This window comes from Eurytemora carolleeae, unplaced genomic scaffold (assembly GCF_000591075.1).
Source record: "Eurytemora carolleeae unplaced genomic scaffold, Eaff_2.0 scaffold33, whole genome shotgun sequence".
NCBI lineage: Eukaryota > Metazoa > Arthropoda > Copepoda > Calanoida > Temoridae > Eurytemora > Eurytemora carolleeae.
In genome coordinates, this window is record NW_019396220.1 from 529552 (window position 1) to 553465 (window position 23914).

The window sequence follows — 23914 nt, forward strand, 5'->3', positions numbered from 1 at the left end:
AATTATAACTTTTCAAGAATTTTTGTCACTATCTGTAAGATCCATGTACAAAATTGATAGGAGGGGGGGCCCTGGGGGGGTCCAAGAATCGTTCTCTAGGAATATACCAAAAATCGTATACTAGGACGGACCCCCAACTTGTGCATTTCTTAGAAAACATACCTGCTTAGAAATTAACTATGCGCTTACCTTTCCGAGGGGGAATTTCTTGGTGAACTCGGCGGTTTTGTTAGATTCCCCGAACACGAAGTCGGCGGGCACAGTCAGGCTGGCCCCACTGTATTTGGCGGCGATCAAAGCCTTCTGGGCTCGGAAATTGTCGGGATAGGTATACAAAGTCTAAATGAAAAAAAGATTCCACAAAAATTACTAAATACTCTTCAATGAATGACGCAATATTGATTTAAAATCGCTCAAATAAAAAATTATAAAATGAATGTGATTCTAATTAATGTAAAATAGTATAATTTGAAAAAAGTGTTTTACATATAAGACGGTAAAATAACTGATTACAAAGATATTAGCGGATTTAAAACTTTATCATGTCTTACCCCTGCCACCATGATGAAAGTTGAGCTAAAAGGACAGTTAGAAGAAATGTGCCGGGCAGGTAGGTAGGTCTATACTCTATCTACAAGGCGGCCTAGGCCCAAGAACAAACAGATGGCACGAACCGGTTCCTAGCTTCCGGTTACATCCGCAAAAATAGAGTCTTAATACGGGTTCAGATTTTATAATCTTAACCTAAATTTATTTTTTATTTTCCATCATTTTCAATTAAGTATTGTTAAAAAAATTTTAATAAAAAGTTCTAATTTAAAATTATAGACCCAAAAAGTCTCTATTTGTTATGAGCAAATTGCCGCAAGTCGCTCTCACTTTAATTAACCCATTGTTTACCTGCCCAATTATGCAGACTGTGTTGTTATTATTATGTTTTGTATCGTTTTCATGAAAAAAAAACACATTTATTTAAAATGTTTAATATTGTTCTTTGATCACTAGCAACTAGGTAATTATGTTTTAACCAAAATTCTTAGTTTGAAAATTAATTTAAACCTCCTCAATGACATGAAGTTGGAGGCCATTCCATACAATGTAAGTATTGTTGATTGTAATCCGAAAAATAAAATATTCTGGGGTCTTTGATGGGGTCATGGGAAGATTAATTGGAAGTTAAGTTAAGGGGAGGAACAGAACTTACTGCAGACTAAAACTTATTTACTATAGAAGTTTTCTCTTAAGGTTGTGGATAATAGTATGATAAGGTTCAAAACTGACTTTATGACATGGACAGTGGACACGGTACGCCTGTTTTATATTCATGCATCGAAAAGTAGATAATTTCCTGTAGATGGGTTATTGGGCCACCCCCCGCCTTAACCTTTAATCTAACCCTGGAATTAGGCGCGCAACTAGACATTTTGTTATGGGGGGGGGGGGCAAGATGGAAATATTTCGCGCGAAGCGGATATTCAGTATGTGTATATTCAGTGGGTGTATCCCAAGCTGTCCCATATACATGCCTTATAATTTACAGTTGCAATAACCTACATTTACGTTTACATAACGAATGCAGAATGAAAGATATTGGTGTATTAGCTGTTGCTTCATCTGCTATGAAGGAGTAGAATGTTATTCTGAATTTTCCAGGAGACCATTGTTATTGATCCCTTCTTTTCAGCTGTTTTTGAAGCATTCCACTGATTGAACTATAAGCTCAATAAACTGACGTTCAATTATCATTTTTTTTATTTTTTGATCAGAGCTTTTAAATTTGCTTAGGGTCAGGTTTCATAAATCGCTAAATTGCAAAACAGGTTGCACTTCTTCATTTCTTGCCCCCCCCTACAGGGGGGGGCAAAAAGCCTCAAGGGAAGGGCATGCCCCCCTTAATCAGGCTAGGGAGGCCTTGCCCCCTTGGTCCCCCCCCTAGTTGTGCGCCTGCCTGGAATGAAATGAAAAATATTTTAATAATATTTCTCTAAGGATTGAGCCTAAAGTATTCTCTATAATTTTTGTTATCGTTTTAAACTTTGAAGAGGCAAATATTTTGTAATAATAATAACAATTAAAAAATTGAAAGTTAAACCAAGTATAAAATTGACATATGAATATTATTAGAAATTAAATATTATTTATTAATCATATGAATTGATTATAAAAACCTGATTTTTTCAGATATCCGATTGAAAAACAATGTAAAATATTAAATCATGTTTAATGGTGATGAATCTTACATGTGCTATGCATAACTAAATCATTGATAATGATAAATCTGACCTTAATGATGTTATGAAAAAATTAGTGAAATGAATTTACTAAAAAGACCCTTGGACGATTCGGCTTTCCGAGCTGAAAGCAAAAAATTGAGATATGAAAAATGGACAGAATTTCAAATTCAACTTGAAACGTGTATGGAGAAAAAATGTCTGTGCGAAGTTTCACTTGGAGATATTTTAATACATTTAGGTAAGTTTATAAGATTGGGGGGGGGGGGGGACACAGTGGTAAACAGAAAGATGTTGTTACTTATATTGACTGTAAACATGTGTGATTATGTGAGATCTGCAAGAAGCCCCATCTTGGGCAACCCAGACCGCATACAGTTTACTCCTCTTAAAGAGTGTCAAATGGAAAGATACCGGTCGTTTTCTTTCTTCTTAAAGGGACTGTAAAGAAAAATGAAAGGGGGTATAGGCTGAAAGCTAATCACTTCAGCTTTCGATCGCGACCCATGAAAGTTATACTGATGTTCCTGTCTCGAGAAACTGATTTACAACTTTGTCAAATTTATACGAAAATTAATCTACATACAATTTTGAATAAAAGTAGTGGGTTAAATAGATAAAATTCAGCAAATAAGCAACCAATCTGAAAACGATGATATCCCAGAGAAAGCTAATTGTAACTTAGGTGTACTCCAATTCTAATTTTATATTTGTTATTTCTATTTTTTATAGATTTAATTCATAATATTATTTATAAGTCCGTATTACTTGACCAGAAATTCAGCCAATGGCAGTGCAGTAAAGTGGTCACGTGATACAGGCGGAGACACGTGACCAGTATACTGCTCTGCCATTGGTGATAGTTCTGGTCACGTGATTTAAGTTTAATATTTTCTAAATTTTACATCTATAAACTTTCGTATAATTTTAACACAGTTTAATATCAATTTCTCGAAATAGGAACATCAGATAAAACTATACCCCCTTTCAGTTTTCCTTTACAGTCCCTTTATACCGTGTTGTATTCAGGTAATAAATTATGTTCTTTATCTCTGCTGCGCAAAACCCACTAGTCACTAATGTTACAGAAACCAAAAATTACGAATAACATGGATACTTCTTGATTGTGTGCTAAAACAAGGGGTTTAATTAAAGGAGACTGTTGTGAATAAGGCATTAGCCTCTTTAGCTGAAGGACACTAGAAATTGTGTCAACAGTCGCTTTTAGAAATATTTGTTCAGACCCTGTGTTAGCTGGAGTTCCTAGTCCCGAGGTTCTGTGTAGTCTGGGGTTCCTTGGTTGGCTGGGAGAAACGTTCCATGAAGAAATGGTCGGCGGAACGGTCTGTTCCAGGTGAGCAAAGACGGTGATAGTGAGTGTTGCTCCATTTTATTATCTCCAAGGTTTTACGAAAAGAATGATGAAAGAAACATGTAAGTTCTATTTCCATATGATGCATTTTGAACGACGATTCGTTGGCCGCCATCTATCCTTCCTCTTGATGTTTCTGTTGTTTCACGTGGGAGAGACACCTAGCGGACAAAAAATCGTCGTTTTAAGTGCATTGTATAACAAAACAAATAAAAATATTTTGAAATATCAACTATATACGATGGCGTCGAATAAAATTTGACGGTTATGATATCTGAATAATTTGTTTGGAATTAAATTGAATTATTTATGATCTGAGCCGGACATTGCAACTCTCTGAATTTGTATGGACAAGTTCTTCGGTATGAGCCGTCTTGAACCATTTTCTCTTTACAGGCGCAACAGATAGAAATTAGATTAGTAGCAATCACCATCGAATTCTTTTCGACGTAAACCCTTACCTCGTTTCATTTTTCGCGAGCACACCTTTTAAAGGTTTATGTTTATGTTCCAAAACTTAAAATATTTCTGAATAATATTTTATAAACAGGGTAAATCACCTAAACAAAATATTTTAGAATTCACTGTCTTGTTTCCCATATTCTTAAAAACGATCAGTTCTTTCTTGTCATACTTAATTATATCAAGGTTAGTACAACTCATTTTTATTTACAAAACAGGGGTATATATTTTCAAGATTGTCCCCCATCTGCCCTTTTCTTTCGAAAAATTGTTTTTATGCTCTGGGCGATGAAAACTTGGTTATCAAGGTTTTCTTATCCTTTTTGATTCTTTCTACCCAATAATTCTTTATTTTCCCTAAAAGTCATTAGTTTTCCCCCTATTTAGCATATAACAATTCTAAATGAATTTTTTTGTCAGAAGTAATGATGATAATTGCCATGAAATATAGTTTCCTTAATAGTCACGGTTGCCAAAACAGAAAAATTTGCCGTAATTTCTAATTGTTCTAAACAGTAAAATAAAATTTGTTTACATCTTTTTACTATATATCTTATTACTAACGACTTTATGATATTCAAAAATTGTTTATCTGTACACTGCTGCACTTTCAGCTCAAATATGTTACATGACCGGTCTCTCCCTTTAATCAAGAATAGAACAAGTTTGCAGTTGAATAAAAATAAGAGGAAAACTATACAATAAAATTCAGACCGTACTCTTTAAAGTCCCATCTTTTACAGGTAACCATAGATAATTTATTTTTTATGATTTGATTGAAACTGTTATTTCAATTAGGATGGTTGTGAGTACTTGAAGTATAGTTGTGTACAAGCCCTTAGTTCTCTACTGCCCCTCTCATACTGTGGTCAAGATATATCTATTAGCACTACACAAATATTTATTAAAGTAAGCAACATTATCACATAAAAGTATGCGTTAAGGATCAGGGGCAGAAGCTAGAATTTTTCCAGATGTGGAGACAGCCGGAGAGGAGGCCTAACATTTTCCATTTACCCAGTGGGGGCTGTAGTGAAATAGCCCCCAGAGCTAGTAGCCACCCCACTTTATCTTATCCTTAATGGTTTCTAAGATTTGATATCCTTTATGATTCTAAGATTTGTTATTCTTTATGATTCTGAGATTTGTTATCCTTTATGATTCTGAGATTTGTTATCCTTTATGATTCTGAGATTTGTTATCCTTTATGATTCTGAGGTTTGTTATCTTTTATGATTCTAAGATTTCTTATCCTTTATGATTCTAAGATTTTATATCCTTTTATGATTCTGAGATTTCTTATCCTTTATAGTTTCTAAGATTTGTTATCCTTAATGATTCTGAGATTTATAAAAAATAAGAGAAAGAAAGTGTTTAAAAACCAGTAAATCTTAAGGAAATGTCAATGACCTGTATCCAGATCCATTTTTTTTAATTAAATGGATGCCAAGATTGCTTAGAACTAAAAGATTTACATATTTTTTCTTCTTAGAAATTGCTAGATCAGCTTCTGTACGCTCCTGAGAGTTTAAACAGGAGCTGTGCTGCTCCTGTAGCATCGGCTGGTCTAGGACTGGAAGAGGATGAACAGGAAGCTCAGGAGGAGGACCAGGATAACACATTGTCAGAGAAAATATTAGAACAGCAGTCCTGGCTAATCAGGTAGCAAACTGTTTTTTTAAGAAATTAATCTGTTGATGTTATATGACAAGGATTTTATAAATTAGCGCAAAGCCGCTGTAAAAATTGGTTAAATTGAATTGTTTCTGGCTTAGCTTTTTGAGAGAAAAAAATAATTTAACGTTAGGAAGTTTCATTTTTTTGGGGGAAAAGCATTGAACTTAAGAAGATGATTTGAAGTGACTTCTTAAAAAAATAGTGTCCGATTCGCAATGCAACCTTTAAATTTCCAAGCAAGGAACAAAGAGGAAAATATTGTTGTTTTTCCATAGTGTAAAGTGTTGAATTCTCACAATTTCCTTCATTGTCTCTGAAGTATAAATCTGCAGCTCATTCTTGACAAAAGATTTAGGATATCTCATTCATTCGTGTTTAGTTAAAGGTTAGATGAGTACCATTGTTCATCAGATGGACAATGACTTCACTTAAAATTAAATGTACAAGATACAAGATACAAGATACAAGATACAAGATACAAGATACAAGATACAAGATACAAGATACAAGATACAAGATACAAGATACAAGATACAAGATACGACTTACAAGATACCAGATACCAGACACAAGATATATAAGTGGCATACTTAAAGTTTAGTGCTTCATGGAAAAACAAATCTAACTAAAAAAAAATGAATAAGTCAGTACAATCGTCTCGTCCTTAGTGGGTAACCCTATATTTAAACAAGAAAATTAGATATTGAAGGATCTGCATTCAACAATACGGGAATACAGTCTGATTTATATTAATGAATTCCAAAATATTTCCGAGTAGATACAAATGAAATGAGGAGAAGAGATTGAAGATAATGAAGAAGAAAGAAAAGCAACAAATTTTTAAAAAGTACAAAGTAAAAATTCAAAAATATTTAGTAAAAAATAATACTTAAATACATACATTCACAGATTAATCTAATGCATAACGAATAATAGCGAGAAGTAGTTTAAATCGTAAACGTGATTGAACATTTTTAATTTAGTCCGATTAGTTAAATTTTTTCTCACTATAAAATGTGGCCCTTAAACATTTTTTGATGAAATGTATTGGAAAATTACAAAAATTTGTAGTTGAAAGAAAAAGATAAGACGACAATGATTCCGCAGGTTATTGGGTATCAGTGCATACGAAGAATCAATAAAAACATAGTAAATAAAGAAGATTAATTAAGAACATAAATATTCAAAACATGATTTGAAGTTTTATTGTATCAACATTATGTTTCTTGCTATGCATTTTTCAGGATAAAGAAGATTATATAGGATATAAAGTAGAAGAACTGAATTGTATTAAACTGCTCTTATAGATGTTGATAGTACGCCCAGGGCTCTACTAGTTCCTCCAATTTACAAAAACCATCCAATATTTTGGGGGTTTTGACACAAATTTAGACTCATTAAGGTTTACAATGGGTGGTTGGAACAAGACACAAGACACAAGACACAAGACACAAGATACTAGATACAAGATACAAGACACAAGACACAAGACACAAGACACAAGACACAAGACACAAGACACAAGTTACAAAATTCAAGACACAAGATACAAGCTACAAGCTACAAGATACAAGATACAAGATACAAGATACAAGATACAAGATACATGATACATGATACAAGATACAAGATACTAGACACTAGACACTAGACACTAGACACTAGACACTAGATACAAGAAACTAGACACTTGACACTAGACACTTGACACTAGACACTAGACACTAGACACTAGACACTAGACACTAGACACTAGACACTAGACACTAGCTGCAAGCTGATACAAGACACAAGACACAAAACAAGATACAGATACAAGATGATGAGGGTCAACACAGGCCGAAATATATTTTCAATAAATGTGGAACTAACATCTACTTTTTTTTACACTACAGAGGTTTGGTCCATCACCATCACCAAATTTTTAAAGGTGTTAATAATTTTGATAAATGTACATGGTTTTCAATGTAAGCAGATACATCCAATAGAATTACAAGAATGTCAGAAAATCCTCTTTCACTTATTGCCAATTTTTGCAGAACTGATATATTCATAAACATTTGCATGGTTTAGCCAAAGAGTTGTTTCTCCAGGAACTGATGTACCTTGTGATATAAAAACTAGGCTAGCGTTGATCTAGAAAAAAAGGTTACATAAAAAGAAAACAGAAATGCAAAATCTAAAAAAGAAGCAAATGTCAAAAAATAAAAACAAATAAAAAATAATTAAAGAAAAAAGTTTGACAAAAAAAGAAAAAAATGTCCTTTATTTTTAATCTTGATGGACTTGATATTCTTAAATATTGAATATCATGAGAGCAATCTAAAATTTTTCTTGTTTACTCCACCAGGAGTCCTGAAAATGATCATAACATTAACATTAACCCAAAGAATAATTAGATTTAGCTCTCTAAACTCATTTATAATTTAGCATTCCACTTCTCGAAATGTTTTCATTATTGTACTTGTAAACTTGCACTGAATTATTAAGTAGAAAACGTAAAACCCTCTCTCCAAAATTAAAATGAAGAATATATACATTATCTGCAAAGGAATTTCGATAATCATTTAGAGAAATACATTTTCATAACAGACTGAAGTTGTTGCAAACTGTATATTATCAAATATTATTGAACACAGAACATAAGATACTTAGTGCTTAGGATTTGGATCCATGAACTATGCAACATTTTAGCTCGTAGATATGGATCCGGATCCGGATCCAAGTTGCAAAAAAAGCTTTTTGGTCTCAAACTTGCAAATTTTTAGGGTCAATCAATGAGATATTCATTTAACCTTTCTAATCATTGAATAGTAAATCAAGTAAATTTTAAAAATACTAGGCTTGCCCATCTTCTATTTAAATTGTTCAACGTGTTCTCATTGTGAACATTGAAAAACAAAGAAGAAAATAATTTCGTGGATTTTATGAGAAAAAAAATATGCAGATTTTCAAGATTTAAAAAATTTTACAAAAATACAAACTTTCAAGCACAAATTTTTCAAATTTTTAACATTCATAAACCTTTCCTGGGGTCACATGAGGGCCCGATCGCTTCAGCTGTTATGACATTTATTGGATAAAAACGGACAGACACACAAGCCAAATTTATAGATAATAAAAAGGTGGGATTATTAATTGATGAAATATGCACCCCTGAAATTGTTCATTTTCAGGATTTTGTCGGATCTAGTTTGCCACGGAGGAAATCTGAAAGAAGATAGTGCTGTGCCTGTCCCATCAGCAAACTGTAATTCTGTTAAATTAGAGGTTAAAATAACTTTTGTCAGTTACTTTCTCATAATCGAAAATTTTTTGAAAGCTTTATGTATTTTCCAAAAGGAATTTTCCTAGAGCGACTTCCCAAGTGATAATTTCCCACGTGGTAGCCTCCTAATACACAAGTTCCGACTTTCGCAAAGGGTAGGTTAGGCCTTCCGAGGCCCCGAAGGCTGCAATGTGTGCCAAGTGACGCAGCTAGGATTTGCTATGGGTCCGAGTAATTCGGCTAGAACAGGCTGGGAGGGTCGAGCGTTGCGATTAGGACAGACTTGGGTAGTTGCCGCTTGGGAAATTGCACATTTGGGAAGTTGCCACTTGGGAAAATACCCGTGGGAAGTTTCCGCCTGGGAAAATGGCTTGGGAAAAATATCAGGTGTGTGTATTTTTAAAAAATTACCAGGGGGGAGGGGAAATCATTTTTGATGAGTTAGGGGAGTTAAGGTGGAAAAATGAAAAATTGGACAGCAAAAGATTTTTGCAATATGCACTAACAAATTTGAATTCGGGGGTAAAAATATTTCAGAAGTGGGGGGGGGGGGGGGGGGAAGGAAAAATTATTTTAGAGAAAATATACACCCCCCATCACATCTTTTAAAAATCTTTCCTTCCCTAATTTTGTCCTTACAGTTTTTTGTACTGATAGTTTTCCAATTATAACTTTTCAAGAATTTTTTTGCATGTTAAAGGCGCAAAACTTTACAGAAATATTTTCTCGAATATTCATTTTATGAGATTCCTGAAAATGAAGATGTAAATTAAATATTCAGGATGAAGTGCTATGTCAGGAATTTCAAATTAAATGCTTCATCGTGAAATCCTTGGAACCTCTTTGGGAAAAATTCGCAAAATCTTTGGCAACCATCACTGGTAAATCCGCGAAAACAGAGCGAAGCGGCATGAGATTGCTGGGGGGCGTTCTAGTAGTGACCGGTGCCGACACATACGTAACTGAAGGATTTCGATTATGGAAATCCTTGTTATGCATCAGAGCTAATCTTAACTTTGTGGACAGTAGAAACTTTGGTGCACATCTCTCCCTTCCACTCTATTCACTTCAGGTATAACAGAACATTGCTATCTCAATATACACTATACAGTGTGTCTCACATCATATTAATAAATTGAGATGTTTAGGACGCATTTAACGATTTTTTTTTAAAAATCTGCACTGGAAGCGAATTTTTTTTTGTTAAAATGTAATCCTAAAAATTTGTAATCCTTTGTGAACAAAATCATGTCAATTTTACCATTTTAACCATTTTTTTTAGCTAAAACTACCCCCCCCCCTGTCCATTTCGTTAAATTGTTTGAGTTCTGTTTAACTTGTTCATCACTAAATTTTGAAAAATAATGAATATAGTAATGAATTTGTTTGTAGATAAGAACCCCGGGTTGTATTTGGAGATGTGTTCTTGATACCGTATCCGAATGTCTGTGCTACGGCAGCACTTTAGGTAAATATTTCTAAAACGCGTAATGACCTCCAAAAATTAAAATGTTTTAACTCAGTTTTCTCATAACCGTTTATTAACGATGAAATATTGCTCTATAAAAGACTAATAGTACGTCTTCCTGTGAAAAATGGTGTAGTGGATTTTAATAGTTAAATGGAAAGTAAATTCTCCATTAAACTATTTTCAGAAATCACCCCCGAGTGCTGAAATATACAGATTAACCTTTGAAAATGGAGTACACGGCCTGTAAATTAGTAAAGGATTAGCGTACATCATCACTCAATATAATATAACCTCGTTGGGTTGAATGCTTTTCAAACAAATATTTATATATTTATCTACTTTAAAAGGGTTTAAAAACTTGCTTGACGCCACGCCCCNTTAAATTTAAATAATAAATGATTTCAATGAAATTTTGTAGAAAAAAAAATGTTCTTCGTCCATATCACCGAAAAACATTCCTTCCTGTCTAGTGCGGGGGGGGGGTAATTTCTATAATAAAATATATTATTGATTAATTATATTCTAGGTCTGCAATCCATACCCCCAGAGGAGCCATGTCAACTGGCACATACCCTAATTAGGTAATTTAAACTTCACAGATTTAATTTACAACTTTCTTTAAAACTTTGCAGTCGATTTTTTGCTTTCCTCCTCCAACCCTTTCCATCCTCTTAACCTTTCCCTTTCAATCTTAAACCCTTTCCTTTATCCAACCCTTTCCATCCTCCAACCCTGTCCATCCTCCAACCCTTTTCCTTTTCCAGTCTCTACCCCTTTCGTTTCCATCCTCTAAACCTTTCCCTTTCAATCTTTCAACCCTTTTCTTTTCCATCCTCCAAACCTTTCCCTTTCCATCCTCCAACCCTGTCCATCCTCCAACCCTTTCCATCCTCCAACCCTTTTCCTGTCCATTCTGTACCCCTTTCGCTTTCTACTCTAGTGTTTTTAACATTTTCTGTTCAGTTCATTTCTCTGTTTATTTTACAACCCTCCTGTCTTTTATTTTTATATGCTCTTTAAGTTAAAGCAAAAACTCGTTTTATACACCATCTTACTTTAATATTAAGTTTTTACGGCCTTGGTTTACAGGCTTTAGAAGTTTATAAAAGCGGAGTTTGGAACTTATGTATGGTTTTTCCTTCAGAGACCACTAAACTATTTTTTTACTAATAAAATTTAATCCATATGGATTAAAAATTGATCAGCGCTGGGAACTTTAGAATGTGATATCCTTAATCCCGATCGGTTAATTGATCTGTAGATTAATAACAAGAGGAGAACAAGCATTATTTAATCTGAAGATTAAGAAAAAGAGGAGATCAATCATTAATCCCGATATCCACCTTTCAAAAGTTCCCAGCTCAGACCTTTTAAAAATAAGAGATTAGCTATTTTCATAATACCTTGTTTTACAATACTGGCAATCAGTGCGCTTCGCGCCCATCTTCTATTTTGTCTTGTAAATTTTGATAAAAACATTAAAAATGTTGCGGATTTACCCTTTTTTGCATGAAGTTTCAGAATTTTATGAAATCAATAACTTATGGAGACAACAGACGGACAAGTAAAGAAAATATTTGGATATCAAAAGTTTCAATGATGGATAATCTTTTCAGGCGTTGTAGATAAACGATTTCTCATTCAAAAGTTCCAAACTTTGAGCGATTGTTCTTACAAATTGATCTCAGAGATTTTTTGTTTTTCTATTGGGACATCCTTGCTCCAAGGTTGTTCAAAGACAAGAACTTGTTGTGCACTTTTCAGCTTTCAGCGTCTTCTAACTATTTTTAACCAATTGTTTATACGCCATCCCATACACAGAAGTAATCAAGTCTAGTTATAGAGTTTATTTATAGATCATCATTAAGCTGTGAAGCTGTAAATATAAACATAATTAGCATGATATATTTATAAAATGTGATGAATGTTAAAATGTTGTGACCAGATAAAGCTATTTGACAAAATACGTTAAAATCCAATATTTCAAAATGTGATCTCTGGTGAAATGTACGACCAGATGAAAAGGATTTGGAGTATTTTATGAGAACTTTATAAAATCTTAATAAAACATCTGTTTCAAAATGCACATACGAATATTTACCAAACACAATGGTGTCCCAAGCTTTTGTTTCTAACACGCTGATCCAAATGTCTTTTGTTTGGGTTTTATCAGGGTTCAAGTTCTCCGTGTGTCAGTATAATTTCTCCTGCAAATGTAAAGTATTTGAAGCAACTATTTTTCATTGCGGATATTACAGAGTTGATGTAGATTAGATTTATTAGATATAAACAATACCTGCAAGGTTTTCCAGACTACTTGTGTGCTGTAAATCACCGTGAGATCCCGCTAGATCACCGTGAGATCTTTGTTAAAGCTGACTGTGAGTGTAGATGAATATAAGATGTAGGATCAAACTGTAGATAGGAAGCCCTGGTAAAGATATCTCGTCCTGTTCCGCATCTAAAGATCAATCAGTTGAAATCACGTTTCAACGTCAATTATCTTCTTCAAATAAATATATTTTAATAAGTTCTGTTTATTGACCGGAGCTGAAAACTTTAGAATGGGATTTCTTTAATCCCGATCGGTTAATTGATCTGTTGATTAATAACAAGAGGTGAACAATCATTATTTAATTTGGAGATTAAGAAAAAGAGTGGATCAAGCATTAATCATGATATCCACGATTCAAAAGTTCCCAGCTCTGCTTGTGTTTGTGAGACAACCCTAGCCTCTTTTGGAGTCTTAAGAACTCCGGGTTATGCTGATCACTCTTGATGATCAACTGGATCAAACAACTGCAACACAATAAATGAATCTAATGCTTTATTTGATCTCCGAACAAAATTTTGATAACTATTTTGTACCTTGAATGTCATTTGAATTAACGGATCACTTCTTGAGATAGGATTAGGGAGCAAGTCTTTACTGATCTTGATATCCAATGATCATTTGTAACATGATGATCATTATTTACTATGAAAGCTTGGGATTGAATATTACATTTTACAGTTTTAGCATTTAAAATGTGCCAATATTATTTTCCTTTAAGATGCTCGATAAAATTCTGGTTTACATTACAACTTAACTTTTTAAATACAGAATAAAATTAAATTTTGATTTCTTTTAACTTGAAAATTGACAGGATCAAAGGGAATGTTCTTGATTATTTAATCATCCTTCATATATAGTTCTTGAGTGGATCTCACTGATTTAGCCTTCTTCTTTCAGGCTGTAGTTTGTCCTAAAATAGTAGCTTAGAGAGAAGGAACACGGCCGAGATTTGAAAAATTATCTCTAGTTTATTTATATTATGCTTACAACTCTCGAAAATGAACGATTTATTTACATTTTGCAAGATTGAATTTTAGTTTTGTTTGTTTTAGACTGGTTCGGTTTGAAGGATTTCTCTCTCGTGTACCATACAAGGGATACTCTGGGTTTGGAGGACAAGCAGTTAAAGATGATACCTGGATACAGGACAGACAGGAGAGTAGGGCAGAGAAGGAGGGAGAAGGAGAGGAACGAAGAGATGTAGGCTACGATCGAGGAATGGTTCAGAAAATAGTTTTGATAATACTTAAGGCAGTTGCACTTACAACCAGAGAATCCAGGTAAAACGAAAGAATTCATTGCTCCTCGCACCACTTTTTCTGTTACATTTATACATTTTTTATGCTTGAACCACTTTTTTACACTTATATTTGGTTCATTTGGTTTTCCCGTTTAGACGAAAATAACTTAGAACTTGCAATTAACAAACATTGATTCATTGTGTAAAAAAGAAGTATGTTTGTAGTCTCCCATAATGCGGAAAAACGCTTTTTGCCTCCTTCATAATGACAAATTTGACTGAAACCTCACAAATCCTTTAACAGTGAAACAAATCATTTTTTCGTATTTTTATTTCTTATTGTATCACTGATATTGTTTTTTATCTAGGATGGATTCTAGCAGTGGAGAATCTGATTCAAGTTTAAGCTCTCGAGAGTCTGGGGATAGCTGTAGCTCAGATCTTGTTATTATAGGAATATATTTATATTATTTTATCTTACCCTCCCCCCACACACACTCTTTTTATTACGGTTTGATTTATTTCCATGTAGAATATCTCACTCTTCAGTCTTTCACTTCTTGAACTCCATGAACTCATTAAACTTCTTGCACTCCTTGAACTCCTTAAGCTCCTTGCACTCCTTGTACTCTTTGAACTCCTTGCACTCCTTGTACTCTTTGAACTCATTGCACTCCCTGTACTCGTTGAACTCCTTACGTTTCTTGAAATCCGGTTAATCCTTGCGCTCCTTACACTTCTTGATCTTGAAATCCTGCTATCTCTTGCACTCCTTATACTCCTTGCACTCCTTGAACTCCGGGTACTCTTTGTACTCTCTTAACTCCTTGCACTCATTACACTCCTTGCACTCCTTACACTCCTTGCACTCCTTACACTCCTTGCACTCCTTGAACTCCGGGTACTCTTTGTACTCTCTTAACTCTTTGCACTCCTTACACTCATTGCTTTCCTTGAACTCCTTTAACTCCTTGCACTCCGGGTACTCCTTGTACTCTCTTAACTCCTTGCACTCTTTGTACTCTCTTAACTCCTTGCACTCCTTACGCTCCTTACGCTCCTTGCACTCCTTGCACTCCTTGAACTCCGAGTACTTTTTATACTCTCTTAACTCCTTGCACTCCTTTAACTCCTTGCACTCCGGGTACTTATTGTTCTCATCGAACTCCATGAACTCAGTGAACTCAGTGATGTTTATGATTTTAAAATATGAATAATGATAAAGAGCGGAATATGAGCGGGATGTATAAACAACTTGATGCCTGGATTAAAGCTGTCATACCTGTCCTACCGGACTCTAAACTACAAGACAATCTACTGCATGTCCTGCAAGTAAGTTTGGTCCTAATGAATTTTGAACTCAAGGACAATTATTTCTACTTTTTCTTGAAGAATTGAAGGGCATTTTGTCGATAGACAAGGTGGGGTTTGTTTAATAATATCTGTGTAGGATAGCGAACAAACTGGTCCACTGCCTCGTCCCTTCTGTCCAGGTTTATCTGAACTAGTCCTTGTCCTGTCATGGTTTCATCGAAACTTGTCCTAGTCCTGTCCAGTTTTTGTCCTGGTTCTGTACTGGTTTTATCTGAACTAATCCTTGTCCTCTCCTTGTTTTATCTGAACTAATCCTGATCCTGTCCTTGTTTTATTTGAAATTGTCCTGGCCCTGTACTGGTTTCATCTGAAATTGTCCTGGTCCTGTCCTGGTTTTATTTGAAATTGTCCTGGTCTTGTCCTGGTCTTTTCCTGGTTTTACCTAAAATTTCCCGGGTCCTGTCCTGGTTTTATTTGAAATTGTCCAGGTCCTGTCCTGGTTTTTATCTGAAATTGTCCTGGTCCTGTCCTGGTTTTATCTGAAATTTTCCGGGTCCTGTCCCCGAGCCTAAATTTTCTTACCATCTCACCCTCGTAAAAGCTTCTTCTTGGGTTTTCAACCCCACCCTAATTAAACCATTTTTCAGGAACAAGATGATGTTCTTGTGGAAGGTCTTCTTTGTCTTCTGGACACTCATCTAGCACTTCATTTACCCAATAGAGATTATCAGGTAGCTTTTGCAATTCTATAATAGCGAACCATAAAGAAAATCAAATCCGCAAAAATTATAATTAAAAAATTAAATTAAAAAAGTCTTGGCTTTTAGATTGCATGCTATTGATTCTTTGATGTTTGAAACTCAATCTTTTTTATTCTATTCTAGGATGTATATGAATGCAATCCTATCTCTGGGTTCTCCAAGTTTCTATCTATAGTTGGAGGGGACTCAAGTGTACTCCTGGATTTTCTAGTCTCCAATGAAACCTGTTTCCTTCTGTATTTACTCAGATACCTGAAATTCATTGTCAAGGTTAGTCTCCCATCTTTTTTAACCTGTTTCGTTCTTTAGTTAAGAGTACTGAAAGCGTAATTTCAAGTGACCATACATTTAAAGAGGGACATTCCCTATTTACAACGGAGTACTTTAAATTTTTACTAATTAAGGATGACAGACGTTTCCTTTTTATTTACAGAACCGCTTTTAATTGTTAAATGCTTAGTTTGCAAGCTGTTTTATATTTCAGGAATATTTATATATACACGCACCTCTGACCCTTTAGTAAAAGTAAATTCAACCCAAAGTCTGACCGCGTCAACCATGTTGCACCGGCTAGTCCTATTGATTGTCTGCTTTATTTACCCAATGTCCGGGTGATAAAGTACAAACTTGGACCGGACAGCTTGACCCGGCTCGGAAATTCAAATGTACTGCGGCTGCCCGTGTATACTATTTAACTGCTAGAATTGACGTAGTAAAATATTCACATTCGAATCAATGCAATTTTTGAAAAGCGCGTTGAATATATTCTATATTTTCCTATAACAAATGTAACGGCGTTGAGTTCACAGAGGTGACGAGGTCCCTTAAAATACTTCAGTACGCTGTTTGTTATTTTTTTATTATTCCTGTCATATCGCCTTTTGTTGTCCCATGTTGTTTTAATGTCACTTTTAAGTTATTTCTTTTCTCAATATTTTTTTCTAGATTTTTACTCTTCTGTCTTATTCTTCAATATGTTTTTTTATCTTAACAGTGATGTGTTTTCTTTATATTTTAAACGTTGTGCAAACTGGCATCAACTTACACATCTATCTAATAAAACAAGACACTCGTATATAAATTTGTTGTGTATAGCCGGCCAAACGGCTGGACCGAATAGGCTGAAATTTGTTGTGGACACTCTTAGGAGTGACCGGGGGGGGGGGGGGTGTTAATTGCTAATAAAAATCGAAATTTTGTTTCAACATTTTTTTCAATTTTTTCTCCACGAGCAACGTTGGGCTCTTCAGCTTGTAATACATAATACATAACGCTCACCCTGAACTCAAGTTTAAAAAATCCAATTAAACCATAAAACAGTATATCAATGGATTCACTTTAAACCAATATGTAATTTGGTCCCCTTACTGTTGGCTAACATCTAACTTTTTTTATTATAATTTTCTTCACTTTGATAGAAATTTTACCACTAATGTCATTTCTTTTATAATACTTCGAACACTCAAAATTTCAAAAAAAAGGTTGTTTTTTGAGAATATTCAAGAATGATAAAAATGATATCCTGGCGAAGGCCCTTGAAGCTATTTTAACAACAACAAAAAAATTAAAGTTTAAAGGAACTGATTCTCTTTCTTTCTTAAATAAACTACAATGCAATAGTGAAATTTTAAGTTTTGTTTTTTAAGACCTGATATTTAATATTTTCCATATTTTAGGAAACATACACTGGTCGTTGCATATATCAAAACAATTAAGATGACTTTCGATTTCAATTTTGATTTTTATCAAGCTTTTTAAGAACATGGAAACCAAAAAGAAGCCGTCGAGTAAAAAAGCTTCTCTTTAATTGATACTTGTAAACTTGTAATTTGGAAGAAACTTGTAAACAATCAAAACTTAAATAAAAATGTCGTCTTCATTGTATTGATATAATCGCCTACCACTGTATTTTACACCAAAGCTAATTTCTTTATTTTTTCTTTACTTAAATTTGTATACCCACTCTTAAATTTGTATTACCATTTTTATACTTTTCTCCTTTAACAATTTGGGAATTTTAAAAGTTGTGTCTGCGTTAAAAGTGGTGCCTTTCAATTTGATTTATTTTATTTCTTTTTTTACCAAATATTTTCTTCTTAGTTTCTCCCCCGGGATTATATAAGAAGAATAGAACCAGGGATGTAAACTGTAAACTTTTTACTGTAAACTGTAAACTGTTCAAACTGTAAACTTTACAAACGGTAAACTGTGCAAACTGTAAACTGTACAAACTGTAAACTGTATAAACTGTAAACTGTAAACTGTAAACTGTACCAACTGTAAACTGTTCAAACTGTAAACTGTTCAAACTGTTCAAACTGTTCAAACTGTTCAAACTGTTCAAACTGTTCAAACTGTTCAAACTGTTCAAACTGTTCAAACTGTTCAAACTGTTCAAACTGTTCAAACTGTTCAAACTGTTNGTAGATTGTAGATTGTAGATTGTAGATTGTAGATTGTAGATCGTAGATTGTAGATTGTAGATTGTAGATAGTAGATTGCAGATAGTAGATTGCAGATTGTAGATTGTAGATTGTAGATTGTAGACTGCAAACTGTAATCTATAGACTGTAGACTTTATTACTGTAAATTTTTGTAAACTGTTAATATTTCTTGAATGCCGCATCTCTATTCCAAAATTTTAAGCTATTTTCCTGCTACATTTTTTTATTTTGTGTAAGAGCAGAATTTAACTATCGTTATTATATAAGAGAAAAGGATTCAAGAAAACAATTAATTAGAGAGAATCTTCTAAAAGAAAAGAAAAGCACTTAGATACATTTATTTTTAATGTTTATCCACTTCTTGTTTTATAAGCGTCTTTTTTTAATATCATGGATAGAACATTCATTATATTGATACTCATGTTATTTCTATAATTGACGTTATTATTATTTTTTAAAGATATCATATTATTTGTTGATTCATATGTTAAGAAAATCTTCAGAGAAAGGATAAAAGAGATTAGATATTTTTGGATTTTTTTAATTGATTATGCACTGTGTTTCCTACAAAGGATGATACTTTTATTACGACAAAACCTATCAATTATAATTAATTGAATGTTGAATTTGGTCTTATGCCATTAAAATTAAGAATTAAACAAGTCCATAGAGCAGAGAACCAAAATTGGACCGAAAAACACAAATCTCAATTTGTACAGTCGTCTCTGAATTCTCATCCTCTGTGGGTAACCCTGTGCATTTTAGAAATAAATCTCATTAAACCTAGAAACTGACAGACAGCCATGAAAATTGTAGAATGTAGATTGTAGAATGTAAATTGTAGATTGTAGTTTGTAGATTGTAGATTGTAGATTGTGGTTTGTAGTTTGTAGTTTGTAGTTTGTAGTTTGTAGTTTGTAGTTTGTAGTTTGTAGTTGGTAGATTGTAGATTGTAGATTGTAGATTGTAGATTGTAGATTGTAGATTGTAGATTGTAGATTGTAGATTGTAGTTTGTAGATTGTAGATTGTAGATTGTAGACTGTAGACTGTAGACTGTAGACTGTAGACTGTAGACTGTAGACTGTAGACTGTATTCTTTAGATTGTAGATTGTAGATTGTAGATTGTAGATTGTAGATTGTAGATTGTAGATTGTAGATTGTAGATTGTAGACTGTAGACTGTAGACTGTAGACTGTAGACTGTAGACTGTAGACTGTAGACTGTAGACTGTAGACTGTAGACTGTAGACTGTAGACTGTAGACTGTAGACTGTAGACTGTAGACTGTAGACTGTAGACTGTAGACTGTAGACTGTAGACTGTAGACTGTAGACTGTAGACTGTAGACTGNTGCTGCTCAGTGCTGCTCAGTGCTGCTCAGTGCTGCTCAGTGTTCTAAGTTGTTAATTGTAAATTGCAAATGTAAATAATAGAATGTAGAATGCAGATTGCAGATTGCAGAATGAAGAATTTAGAATGAAGATTGCAGAACGTAGATTGTAAATTGTATAATGTTGATTGTAGAATATAGATTGAACAAAAACAGATTATATACTATCATATTCAGATTCCAGATACATTCGTCAATATGATCAGAATCTTTGAATAGAAATTATTTGGCAGTGAAGTGGACAAGGGCGTATACAGAGGGGGGCAAGGGGGCCAGTGCCCCCACCTAGACCTGTACAGGGGGGCGTAGTAGCCCCCCCCTAAACCCCGGAGCTATCACACTTTTCAAATCTAAAACTGAATAGTGAAGAACATAAAAAAATAGTTTGCTGTTTAGAAGCTTAAGAGGAGGCCCCCCTCCCACAATAAGAAAATATACAGCCCCTGTTCCCCCTTTTATATATACTCTCTAATGTTGACTACAGAATACACTGACTGCAACTCAATATATTAATATTCATATTAATATTGGTTCCTCTCCTTCCACAATCTAATCACAATAGACAACATATCACATAATTCAATATTATATATAGGGGAACCCATTAAGAATAGATAACATATTACATAATTCAATATTATAAATATAGGAGAACCCATAAGAAAATAGACAACATATCACATAATTCAATATTATATACAGAGGATAAAAGGAATGAATAGACAACATATGCCATAATTCAATAAATCTGACTCTTAAAAAGTATTTATTATGAAGATTGAAGGTTGATAATAAAGACTATAACCAAAATAACAATTCCCAATTTTAATTTTTTTTAATCAAAATTATAATAGGAGTTCTTTTATACTAATTATCTTGACCGTTTTCAGGACAATGCATGTCAAGTTTTCCATTTTCGAACATATTTAGAATTTGAGACAAACCCCGCTTTCCCGTTTTAAGAATAATCTGCAATTCAAAACAAAACTGTCTTTCATAAATACCAAAATAAATCACTGAAAACAAAAATTCTCTTATAAAGACTAAATTAACTTCAGAATTATTTCTAGAATCCAAGTTTCCACATTTTATCTGTTAAATTAGAGAATGTCGATGATTTATTTTCAAGCATTTTAAACAAACAGTTTCCTGCATTTCTAGTTAAATCTATATTGTAAGAACAAATGATATAAATATTTGAATTTCTCAATGCTGTAATGATTTTTAAATTATAAAAGAACAGTTTATTTTTATTTCCTATTTTGGTTTTATTTTACCTTATCAAAAAATCTTGTTTTGTTACGTAAGTTCGTAAATGAATAAAAAGTTACATTGAAATGAATACTGGTAATTGTCTCAAAACCAGGATATGTTCCGAAAACGCGACATGAGCTGCAATCCGGTAATTGTTTCTAAATAGGGATATGTTTGAAAAAGAAATCATGAATCATCAAAAACTAATTTGCACACCTTATTATTAGTTTAAAATTGACATTTATTGTTTCAATATATAGATTTTTTTTCTAGATATATTATGTAGTTCTGTTCTAATTGTTTTGGATTCAAAGATATATAATCTTGAAAAAGATAACTTTGCAGATTTGGCCCGTTTCTATCACTCAGTGTTAGAAATGGGCCAAGTGTTAGGTTTGGAACTAATATCCCCTGTACTTGATCTGACAACGCTTTTTCGGGTACCCTTGTAAATTGGAAATTCTCATCTTTGCATGGAGGTTCACTTGAAATTACGCACACAGTCCCTTTAAATAAAGCCCTATAATTGTAATTAATTATTAAATAATGTAAAATTCTAGGATTGGATTGGATTTATGAGAGTAAGTGGAGAGGAGTATAACAACACTGCCACAGTTCTACTCAAGCTTAAGCAATCAATTGCAAAGTTAGTTTCAAACTTAATATAATAATCATACTAATATATTTGATGATTCAATAGTTTGTCAAATTTAATAAAATAATATTATCATGTAATGTTAATAATAATAATAATAATAATAATAATGATAATGATAATGATAATGATAATAATAATAATAATGATAATGATAATGATAATGATAATGATAAAATTAGGATTAGGATTAGGATTAGGATTAGGATTAGGATTAGGATTAGGATTTTGATTCTATTTCATTATTGCATAAATTTAGGTTGCTTGATAAAGACTTGTTCCCGTACAACATTGGACCCGTTTACAAACTTATGGAGAGAGTTGAAGTTTTAGTACAGCAAAACAAACACAGATAGTATACAGTAAAGTACATCAATTAGCCATAATAGTACACTATATTATTTGAACCGTGCACAGTGTACACTGTACAGTGTACAAACCTTCCAGATCTAGAACTACGTTTGGGTGCTCATGTCCAATGTCCATGTTACTTTAATAATCCAGTTTTATTAAAGTTTTTCATTCACGTTTTCTAATATAACGGTTAACTATAACGCCCTTTTTACAAGCTTTTGGTGAATAGGGGGGGGGGGGGAGTGAAGAAAGTTTATATGCCTTTGTCTGGAAGAACATTGTTATAAATCAGTATTTTTTTTGTGTAAAGTGTAAATTGTAAATTGTTCAGTTTATAACTTGAATCTCGTGTACATATATGTAACTGCGCTTTTAATGTAAATTAAATTTATTTGCATCCAAGTTTTTAGTTTGAAGTGAATTCTAAATTTTATTTTTATTTTACAAAATAAATTTATTTTGCATGCAATTTTAATTAAATTTATTAAAGAATTACAGTGCTATTTTAAAATTGTTAAAATCCCTTCTAAATCTTTAACAAGTTTAGAGTGGAATATCTTAAAATGAAAAGTACAAACAGTAATGTTCTAAATAACCCGGAATTATATGAATTGATTGATAATTTCACAGTCGTTTGTTTTTGACCTTAAAAATGCTTGCGGCATTCAACATAGGTAATTTTACTTTAGCAATATGATACCAAAATAGCCCTAATCCTGCAATTTTCAAAATGTGGTGTGCCAGTTTTTTGAGCCCTTAAAAATACCAGAGATTTTAAGAATTTGGTTTAAGTTTCAATTTATTAAATAAAACTATGAACGATTTAATTTATATCTCCGGAGATTATTAAAGCACTAAACTAGCAGACCACATTTTGAAAATGACAGGACTAGGATGCTATTTCATTTGCACTAATTTCCGATTGAACTGACGTACTTTTGCACTAAAGTCAGCTGATCAGTAACACTTGTGGCCGCAGCGCCCGGCCCCCTAACCTGTCCGAGCCGCCGCGCTCGGTCCCCTAGCTTGTCCTAGCAGCAACGCTCGGCCCAGAAATTGTCTTAACCTAACCTAACCCTAAAATAAAACGTTAGTCCGAATGAACGTTAGTCCGATCAATCATTAGTGCAATCGATACGACACCAGGACTAGGAATATTATTTTATATTTGTTTCAGAAAGATATATTGTTAAAACAGGTTACCTATGTGGAATGCCGCTAACTATTTCTAAGGGTCAAAGACGACTTGTAAGTTATCAATCAATTCATATTATTCCGGCTTATTTAGAATATCACCGGAATCCACAATTTTGAAAATGAAAACTTAGATCTTGAAGTTTTAATTACACTTTGTAAACTTTGTTTTCACATTTGGTTAAAAGCTTCCGTCTTTTATTTTGATACAAAATGTAATAAAACATCGTAATCCAGTAATTTAATCTGTGATTCTTAATATAACAAATATATATTCTGAAGTTAAATACATTTTTGTAATAAAGATATATATATCTACATAAACATTGTACAAAGAGTAAAAACTTTATATCTACAGTAGAAGGTTACCCAAAAAGAATGAGGTTGTAAAGACGAGTCAAAACTCGTACGATATGACTATTTAAAATTTGATTTTAAATTTTTATGGATTTTATTATATTTTGATGTTTTAAAATAATTAAGCACAGAA

The 23914-nt window shown here is 33.2% G+C and overlaps 2 protein-coding genes across 2 annotated transcripts in view; one reads left to right on the forward strand and one right to left on the reverse strand.

Moving 5' to 3' along the window:
• The window catches only part of LOC111698504 (elongation factor 1-gamma), a gene marked incomplete in the record, with an annotated part of 10150 nt that extends 9490 nt beyond the window's left edge, over nucleotides 1-660 (reverse strand). Inside the window, 2 exon segments of the mRNA XM_023468857.1 lie at nucleotides 190-339; nucleotides 552-660. Of these exon segments, the coding sequence (XP_023324625.1) occupies nucleotides 190-339; nucleotides 552-563 (162 nt within the window).
• Nucleotides 661-2185: 1525 nt separating this feature from the next.
• On the forward strand, nucleotides 2186-22632 carry LOC111698514 (protein lines). The gene is made up of 16 exons (XM_023468871.1): nucleotides 2186-2472; nucleotides 3474-3585; nucleotides 4182-4251; nucleotides 4864-4974; nucleotides 5558-5727; nucleotides 8919-9012; nucleotides 9792-10082; nucleotides 10403-10478; nucleotides 11008-11062; nucleotides 13869-14096; nucleotides 14425-14510; nucleotides 15282-15388; nucleotides 16018-16101; nucleotides 16255-16401; nucleotides 21782-21867; nucleotides 22136-22632. The coding sequence occupies exons 1-16, from the start codon at nucleotides 2313-2315 to the stop codon at nucleotides 22230-22232; spliced, it is 1974 nt and encodes a 657-aa protein (XP_023324639.1). The 5' UTR covers nucleotides 2186-2312; the 3' UTR covers nucleotides 22233-22632.
• The last annotated feature ends 1282 nt before the right edge of the window (nucleotides 22633-23914 follow it).